Source organism: Scylla paramamosain, chromosome 46, assembly GCF_035594125.1.
Source record: "Scylla paramamosain isolate STU-SP2022 chromosome 46, ASM3559412v1, whole genome shotgun sequence".
Classification (NCBI taxonomy): domain Eukaryota; kingdom Metazoa; phylum Arthropoda; class Malacostraca; order Decapoda; family Portunidae; genus Scylla; species Scylla paramamosain.
Genome location: NC_087196.1, coordinates 4,595,858 through 4,605,857, shown reverse-complemented (window position 1 = coordinate 4,605,857; position 10,000 = coordinate 4,595,858). Strand labels below are relative to the sequence as shown.

Genomic DNA, 10,000 nt, shown 5'->3' with positions numbered 1-10,000 from the left:
ATGTAGCTTTTGTTTCTACTGGGAAGAAAATCGCTATACTTTTGAATGAATTTGTACTTTAACGTTATTATTATTAGAATCAGTACAGAGGAGAATGACTAAAAGGATACAGGGGATGAGGAGTATTCCTTACGAGGCGAGACGGAAGCTGTTAAATTTACGTTCTTTAGAGAGACGTAGGTTGAGAGGAGACCTGATAGAAGTCTTTAAGTGGTATAAGGGTTACAACAAGGGGGACGTAAACAAAATTTTTAGGATCAGCAACCAAGATAGAACACGAAATAACGGGTTCAAGCTTGAAAAATATAGGTTTAAAGAAGACATAGGAAGAAATTGGTTCTCGAATAGAGTGGTAGATGAGTGGAACGGACTCAGTAATCATGTTGTTAGTGCTAAGACATTAGGGAGCTTTAAGAGAAGATTAGACGGGTTTATGGATGGGGATGATAGGTGGAGATAAGTAGGTATATTTCATACAGGGACTGCCACGTGTAGGCCTGGTGGCTTCTTGCTGCCTCCCTTATTTCTTATGTTCTTAGGTTCTTATGTAGTAGAAGTAGTAGTAGTAGTAGTAGTGGTAGTAGTAGTAGTAGTAGTAGTAGTAGTAGTAGTAGTAGTAGTAGTAACCTTGTTGTTTCCTTCTTTTTCTTCTTCTTTTTCGTATCTTTATTATTATTATTGTTATTATTATTATTATTATTATTATTATTATTATTATTATTATTATTATTATTATTATTATTGTTATTATTATTATTATCATCATCATCATTATTATTATTACTATTATTGCTATTATTATAACACCATTGTTACACCACCTCTCACCTGTTCGTGTATCAGCAGGTGAAGTCTAATTAAACAAATGTTCAGGTGAGTGCACACATGATACGCTCTGCTTCCACACACACACACACACACACACACACACACACACACACACACACACAGGAAACAAGGATGAACAGATTCCAACTAAAACAATAGAACAGTAGAATGTGTGTGTGCGTGTGTGTGTGTGTGTGTGTGTGTGTGTGTGTGTGTGTATGTGTGTGTGTGTGTGTGAACAGTATACATCTACTGAAAGAAAAAAATACAGTTTGAATTTTCAGTATATTACATCACTAGCTATACAAATAATGATAGATAAATGTTCACATTCACTTACACTGTTCACACTCAAGTCAATAAATACTCAAGTAGACAAAGAGAGAGAGAGAGAGAGAGAGAGAGAGAGAGAGAGAGAGAGAGAGAGAGAGAGAGAGAGAGAGAGAGAGAGGTTCTTATCCTCTCATCCAGTGTGCGAGGGTGGAACGATGGCACAGAATCACCTCCGTGACACGCTGAGAACTGTCCCGGCACAGGCACCTCCCCTGCACCATGACGGACCATGATGGACCATGATGGAACGTGATGGAACACAGAAAGTGATGCAACATGGAATATGACGAAACATGGATCCATATTCCATGATCTGTTCCATGTTCCATGCTCCATGTTCCATGCTCCATGTTCCATGCTCCATGTTCCATGTTCCATGTTCCATGTTCTATATTCCATGTTCCATGTTTTAAATATATAGTAAAAAACACACACACACACACACACACACACACACACACACACACACACATATATATATATATATATATATATATATATATATATATATATATATATATATATATATATATATATATATATATATATATATATATATATATATATATATATATATATATATATATATATATATATATATATATATATATATATATATATAATTAACAAAAAAATTAAAATGTGTTCGGGAAAATAGTTGTTTGTTTACATTGACCGGCGAGGGGCAAGGGAGAGAGAGAGAGAGGTGGCTAGCGGGTGTTTTGACTCATTAGCAGGTGAGTGGGGAGGTGTGTGTTGCTGTGTGTGTTAAATGTGCATGGTGAACACCTGAGGAACACGAGGGAGAGGTGAATATAGGTGGGGAGTGAGAGGGAAAGAGAGAAAATGTGAAGAAAGGAGAGGTGAGAGGACAAGCTGGGTGGGACTGGCAGTGACTCCTCTATGCTTGTTTGCCAGTCAGCTTAGGTATGGTGGAGCCTTGATAAGTGATGCGGTGTTGAATGAGCGTGGGGAATATAACAGGATTGAGTGTAGATAAAGGAAAGGAAAGGGAGAGGACACAAGCTGGCTGGCTGGAGGAGCATCGTACAAAAGTTGTCCATTGCACTGGCGTTTGTACTTTTCCTAACAGAGAAGTACTCAAACGTTTTTCCTGGTGGCTTGGAGTGGCGGGGCTGTCATTGCTGTCCCCTGCCGCTCGCAGAGAATTGTGGTTCCGAGCTGGCTGGTCCGCGGCCTGCCGATATTTCTGTTGCAGTGTTGCCACGTTGGGGGAAAGAGTATGGTTGTCAGTTACGCATTTTTATACTTTCTCTCTCTCTCTCTCTCTCTCTCTCTCTCTCTCTCTCTCTCTCTCTCTCTCTCTCTCTCTCTCTCTCTCTCTCTCTCTCTCTCTCTCTCTCTCAGAGCAAACCTAACCTATCCACTTAATCTAATCTAACCTAACAGATCCACCTAACCTAACCTAACCTGACCTAGCCTAACTCCTTAATCTAACCTAACCCAAATTAAGACTCCCATGACCTAATAGATCTTGATAAGCTAACCTAAGTAAACCTAACCTAACATCCCCTCTAACCTAAGCTAACCTCGTCTTTCCCCCAGAGTGGCCAGCCATGGGGTCGTCTTACCTGGAGGAGATGCGGACATACTTTGAGAGCCACAACAAGCAGAAGGAGTACGTAGGTCACAACTCCAAAGTTCACACCATTGGCTGGAATGCTGATGGCCGCCGCCTTGCTTCGGGGTCTTATGACAAGTGTGTTACCATCTTTGTGTTTGATGGACACCGCGAGACTCTGGTAAGTTGATGTTGGTGTGTGTGTGTGTGTGTGTGTGTGTGTGTGTGTGTTGAGTTTATGATATTTTTTTTGCTTTGATGTATGGTTATGTTCTTAATTTTGTTGCATTTGACGTCCTTTGTGTTTGTTGTTGTTTGTGTTGTGTGTGTTTTTCCAACTTAACCTCTAGCCTATGCCACAGCGCAAGGACTACACCTACAAAGGGCATGGTGACAGCGTAGACCAGTTGTGTTGGCACCCCACGCACTCGGAGCAGCTCACCTCTGCCAGCGGGGACAAGACGGTCAGGATTTGGGACACCCGCACCCACAAGTGTTCCGCGACCATCAATACAAAAGGTTGATGTCATTTGTTGCTGTGTGTGTGTTGCTTTGTGAGTGTGTGTGTGTGTGCGGAAGATAAAAAGTTTGTGAGAGTGAAAGGAGATATCTTTGTAATGTGTGTGTGTGTGTGGTGTGTGTGTGTGTGTGTGTGTGTGTGTGTGTGTGTGTGTGTGTGTGTGTGTGTGTGTGTGTGTGTGTGTGTGTGTGTAGAGAGCACCACAGGCTTTACTACTACTACTACTATTACTACTACTACTACTATTACTACTACTACTACTACTACTACTACAACTACTACTATTACTACTACTACTACTACTACTACCACTACTACCACTATCGTGATAACCATCACCACCACACAACTATTATTACCTCACTATTATCACCACCACCACCCTCACCACCACCTTACCACCCACAGGGGAGAACATCAACATCACATGGTCTCCGGACGGCCAGACCATTGCTGTGGGGAACAAGGAGGACCTGGTGTCGTTCATTGACGTCCGCAGCCAGAAGATTCGTCACGAACAGCAGTTTAAGTTCGAGGTCAACGAGCTGTCGTGGAACAACACCAACGACCTGTTCTACCTCACCAATGCGCAGAGTGGTCAAGGCTACATCCATATATATACGAGGTGTGTCATTAAAGTTCCAGGACTGGTGTCCTAAAAGATGAATTTCAAACCCAAGCCACAAACCACCATATTTCCCCTTCAAAGTAATCCTTCTGGAGTATACAACTGCGCTCCCAACCCTCTACAGTCACTAATCTTTTTCTTACGTGCTTTTAAAATCATGTCCTCTGTTGCAGGTCGTTTAACAATGAGCGCTGAACAGCGAACAAACTTGAAGTTTTTGGTGCAGTTGGGGAAAACGCCGTCAGAAGCACTGGGTATGCTGCAAAAAGTGTACGGGGATGAGACAATGTCACGCTCACGTGTTTTTGAGTGGTGCAAGAGGTTCAAAGAGGGCCGGGAGGACGTGGAAGATGACCCCAGGAGTGGAAGACCCTCAACGAGCAGGAATGAGGCCAATGTTGAGCGTGTCAAGCAGATGGTGCGTGACGATCGTCGGTTGACTGTTCGAAAGATCGCAGATGAGCTTGGCATGAACCACAACAGCGTGTGGAAGATTATCACTGAAGATCTGGGCATGCGGAAAGTCTGTGCGAAGATGGTGCCGAGACTCCTGAACGATGACCAGAAGGGACGACGCATGCAGGTGTGTCAGGACATCCTCGAGCGTCTGGAAACTGAACCAGACTTGCTCAGGAGAGTCATCACCGGCGATGAGTCCTGGGTATTTGAGTACGACCCGGAGACCAAACGCCAGAGCCTTCAATGGAAGAGTCCGGCGTCGCCACGGCCGAAGAAAGCAAGGCAGTCCAGGTCCAGCTTCAAGGTCATGTTGATCGCTTTCTTCGATGTGAGGGGCATCGTCCACTGCGAGTTCTTGCCACAGGGCCAGACAGTCAACCAACATGTGTACAAAGAAGTACTGCGGCGTCTGCTTCGTGCAGTGCGCGAGAAGAGGCGGGAGTTGTGGCAGGGCAACTCGTGGCTGCTTCACCACGACAATGCGCCTGCTCACAATGCCCTGAGCATCAGAGAGTTCTTGGCCAAGAAGAACATCGCCGTGCTGGAGCAACCGCCCTACTCACCTGACCTCGCTCCGTGCGACTTCTTCCTCTTCCCCAAGCTCAAGGAGGTCATGAAGGGGACCCGTTTTGATGATGCGGACGACATCAAAAAGGCCGTGACGACGGAGCTGAGGAGCATCCCACAAGAATCCTTCCAGCAGTGCATGCAAGCCTGGCAGAGAAGGATGGACAAATGCATGCGGTGCCAGGGGGATTACTTCGAAGGAGATAACCTACGAGTGTAGCCTGGATGTGAAATAAAACTTGTGTGGCACCAGTCCTGGAACTTTAATGACACACCTCGTAAGTATGTTTGTATGTTTCATGTATCACCTAATATTTCACCTCACTTTTCATTCATCCGCTCCTTCTTCCACCCCTTCATCTCCTGTACCCACTCAAACATCACTTAATCTCTCTCTCTCTCTCTCTTACAGTTATCCTGAAATGGAGCTGGTTCACTCAATCCACGCTCACCCAGGGAACTGTATTTGCATCAAGTTTGAGCCACAAGGACGCTACTTTGCCACAGGGTCAGCTGATGCCCTGGTCTCCATTTGGGATGTTCAGGAATTGTATTGTAAACGTACATTGCCCAGGTGAGTGTGTGTGTGTGTTTTTTTTTCTTTGTTTATTTTGTGTTTGTTTATCTGTGTTTTTTTAGGGTTTATTTGTTTTGTCCTTGTGTTTTGAGTTTTTTCTTATTTTTTTGGGGTATGTTTGTTAGTTAGAGGTGTTTTTGTTTTTTTCTTGTTTCAGGGTTCGTGTGTGTGTGTGTGTGTGTTTTATAGTTTGTCTCTATATAACCTCCTCTTCATCCTCTTCCTCATTCTTCCTGTTTCTCTTCTTCCTCTCCTCCTCTTCTTCCACAATTATCTTCCCTATCCTCTCCTTCTCAACATCACCTTCTCCTGCCTTCCCTTTTATCTTCCATCTCCTCCTTCCTCCTCCTCTTCACCTCCTCATTCTCCTCCTCCCCCAGGCTGGAGTGGCCAGTTAGAACCCTGAGTTTCTCCAGTGACGGGCAGCTGCTGGCGTCAGGTAGTGAGGACCAGGCTATTGATGTGGCTCACGTAGAGACAGGGGAGCAGGTGGCCCACATCAGCGTGGCCTACCCGACCTTCACGCTGGCCTGGGTAAGTGTGACCTGGGTTTGTTTATTGATTTTTTTTGTATCTTGTGTTTTGATCTTGTTTTAGTTGCTGTGAGGTAGGGAATGGTCTTTTTATGAAGGGGTAGAGGTGGACCAGTGTGTGCTGTGGGCTTGCTGTGGAGTTAGTGAGAAGAGAGAGAGGTTGAAAGACAGGAGAGTTGATGAGCAAGAGAGAAAGGTTGAAGACAGGTACACACGGATAAGGAGACTACATAGAGAGAGTGAAACAAAAAGGAAGATTCAAAGGAGAAGAGGAACAGAAAAAAGACTTAGTGGAGGAATTGATGAGACAAAAATCTTTACTACTAACACTCTCTCTCTCTCTCTCTCCCTGTACCATTGTTAACACGTCTCCCTCTCACTCTTCCCCTGCAGCACCCTAAACACTTCCTGCTGGCCTACGCGTGTGATGACAAGGATGACCGTGACAGGGACCGAGATGCTGGCACGGTCAAGCTATGGGGGCTGGGAGACAGGCCCTAACACACACACACACACACACACACACGTTATATACATTCATACTTATTCGCTTATCAGTTCACACACACACACAGATGCACACACACACCAAAAATAAGAATAAAATAAGTGTTGATGAACATGTAAGAATTCCTTTTTCATTTATATTTATAATTCACAAGTGTTATTTTATAAATTTACCTAAAAAAAAACGAATTTCTTATTTAAATCTTTCCTTATGGCTTCTCTATCTCTTGATCTCTCTCTCTCAGCAGGTCAACAATAGCATCACATGATAAGATTCAACCCCACATAAAGGGATTCCAACACCAGGACAGGTTCAGCAGCTATAGGTAACATTAAGACTTTGTTCAGCCAGTTTGTTTACCTTAGACTTCCATTTGAGCCTTGGAATTCACAGGGCAAGGCTGGAATAGTTAGATAGGGGATTTCTGAAATACTTGCTGCATCTCCTCTTTAAAAAGGCTTTAGTTGAAGTGGCATGGGTTTTAAGGGTGTTTTTATAGTTTAGTGGTAGATTAACAAAATTTCTGCATTATTAATAGAAATGCCCTTGAGAACCTCAGTAGTCATCTCTGTGGCCTTTGAAAGTAAAGTGACAAGTTTTTAAGGATGTTTTTTATAGTGCTAGTGGGAGATTAACAAGATTTCTACATTATTAATAGGAGAAACCCTTGAGAACCCAGCTAGTCATCTCTGTGGCCTTGGAAAACCGTTGTGGTGAGAGAGCATAGTGTTTCAGAATATAGACTTAGACTTGGCTGTAGTATAACTAGATTGTGGTGTAGTATTAGAAGAAGGAGTATTTAAGGAAGTTAGTAGAAAAATAGCAACTAAGTATCTGGGAAGGAAGGATGTGATATTGAAAAAAAAAAAAAAAAGGAAAAGAACGTATTCAAAGGTGTAATAAGATAACTAAATATTTGGGAAGGATGTGATACTGAAAAGAGGAACGGTATTTCAGGGAATAATAAGACAGAAACTAAATATTGGAGTTATTTTAGGGAATAATAAGATAAAAACTAAATATTGGAGAAGTAAGAATGTGATACTGAAAAAAGGGAACGGTATTGAGGGAGTAATAAGATGGGATAAGGATGTGATGTGTTATTAGTAAAGAAAAAGTTTGCAGACATAATATGGAAACTAGATTAAGGAAAATGAATGCTGGGAAAGATTAATTGTTTGAAAAGAGAAATGGCTACCTTATTATATATATATATATATATATATATATATATATATATATATATATATATATATATATATATATATATATATATATATATATATATATATATATATATATATATATATATATATATATATATATATATATATATATATTGCTTGCCTTGTCGAAAATATAATAACATTGAAAAGCTGAAAGATAAAGAAAAGTCATGTGTTTGAAAATAGTAATGATAAGTCTGATATGCAAGAGTTTAAAAAGTAAGAAAAAAAAAAGTCACATGAAAGTAAAAAAAAAAAAAAAAAAACTAGAAAGTCATATAGGTAAAAAAAATACGCGTAAAAATAAATAAAAGAATAGATAAAACAAAATAAGTAAATAACTAAATCAAATTACAAAGATGTCACCCTAAAGCCTTTTTTGAACGCCACAGCCCACGCTAAGTCTTTGTTCATCAGTGTTACATGTCTGCTGCCGCGCCCCTCCACGCAGATGAGCAGCCGAGTTCCCAAGTGAGTTTACCTTATTCATAATGCGAAAATCTTATTAGTCTGTCATTAAAACCGTAAAAACGTGCATAAGGAACGGTGTCACATGAAGAAGAGACTTGGAAACAGTGAGGCGGTGCGCGGGAGTGCGGGACACGCGGCCATTACATTGAGGCTCACCTGCTATGAGAACCTGACGTGACATCTACTGTTATACTTCTACGGCTACTATAACTACTACTACTACTACTACTACTACTACTACTACTACTACTACTACCACTACTACTACTACTACTACTACTACTACTACTACTACTACTACTACTACTACTACTACTACTTTTACTTTTACTATTACTACTACTTCTGTGAACTCAATTTGGACACAACGCACAATATGTCTCCTAACAGTACACACGGTAACACGTATCAAGGGCCATTTATGCACACTTGGGACGGTCACCCTCCTCTCACGTTTTATCACATGCATTGCAGCGGGGACCATGAGCGCCAGTGAGTCCATTGAAATGCATGTAATATGTGACGACCGTGCCTTGAGATGTGCTGCCCTTATATAGCTACCAGTGCCCCCAGCAGCCTAGTATAAATATGCTAGAATAGGCTAGCTAACCAGGGGGGTCAACCGTGAGCGTCCTGTGACTTGAGCGTTCCTGGTAGCGTAAGCATTCCCCTGTAATGTGCACCGGCCAGGTCGTGGATTCATCAAAGCATTTACCACACCAAACTCCGTAATTTCACCGACATCTTGACTTTCTATCCAGCAAACACTTACGAGCTGGTAACTTGCCTGATAATTTACGGCTGCTCTTTGGCGCTGGTAACACAAGAGAGAGAGAGAGCAGGGAAGAAGTGCAGGAAGAGGAAGGGGAGCAGAGACCAGAGCCAACACCAGCAAAAGATTATTAGAAGAATTCGTCAAAATTCGATGCAGTTCAAACTTATACCGGACGATATTATCTGATCTGAACACCGTGGAGCGCCGTCACCGTGGGAATATTTCACCCTCTAGTTGCTAACATGGGTGAGTTATGAAGGTGAGTACCATTTTTTATATATATAATCTGTTGTTGAAAGACTCGGGACATGTAACAATAATCAAAATGAAGGTAAAAGGTTAATTTCATGAACAAAAAATGTATATATATTAAAATAATGTGATGGTTAATTATCTGTGAATAAGATTTTTTCAATTATTTTTTGCCTGGAATAATCCTTTACATGTTCTATCATTGCAGGTGATCTTGGTTACCCTCTGGAGGTCTTTCTAATGGTAATAAAACAATAAAATAAGGAACATTCACTAATATCAACTATATATTACCATGTTTGTTGTAGTTAATTAATTATTTGGTAACCATAATACAGCGGTGTGTTTTGAATGTTTCTTAGCCTTCAGAAATTCCTTGGTTTGAAATTTAAAGACGCGTTTTCTTTTGAGAGCGTAAGAGAAAACGTAAGGCAATAAAGGGAAATTAAGGTAAAATAAAGAAAATGAGAGTTCAGGAGAAACATACTTAAATCTAAACTAGAGGGAATGGGAAGACAAAAATTAAATAAAAATGCATTTCGAGTGACATGAGGCAAATGCAGTAAGTATACAACAATGAACTACATAAATGTTTTATTTATTTATTTATTTTTATTTTTTATCCTTTTTCTCTCCCTCTTCATTCTCTTCATAATTATTATTTTTCATTGTTTATTGGCCTCCTTGTCTATTTAATTATTTGTTTCATTTTTTTTCAGAGTGTTTTATTTGCTTGTTGTT

The 10,000-nt window shown here is 41.0% G+C and overlaps 1 protein-coding gene across 1 annotated transcript in view; it reads left to right on the top strand.

The window, feature by feature from the left end:
* LOC135094592 (THO complex subunit 3-like) overlaps nucleotides 1-10,000 on the top strand; it is a 90,398-nt gene that overhangs the window by 14,704 nt on the left and 65,694 nt on the right. The window contains exons 3-8 of the mRNA XM_063994828.1: nucleotides 2,728-2,924; nucleotides 3,106-3,262; nucleotides 3,672-3,888; nucleotides 5,330-5,491; nucleotides 5,875-6,028; nucleotides 6,421-6,553. Of these exons, the coding sequence (XP_063850898.1) occupies nucleotides 2,739-2,924; nucleotides 3,106-3,262; nucleotides 3,672-3,888; nucleotides 5,330-5,491; nucleotides 5,875-6,028; nucleotides 6,421-6,528 (984 nt within the window). The 5' untranslated portion in view covers nucleotides 2,728-2,738 and the 3' untranslated portion in view covers nucleotides 6,529-6,553. The remainder of the gene's footprint in view (nucleotides 1-2,727; nucleotides 2,925-3,105; nucleotides 3,263-3,671; nucleotides 3,889-5,329; nucleotides 5,492-5,874; nucleotides 6,029-6,420; nucleotides 6,554-10,000) is intronic.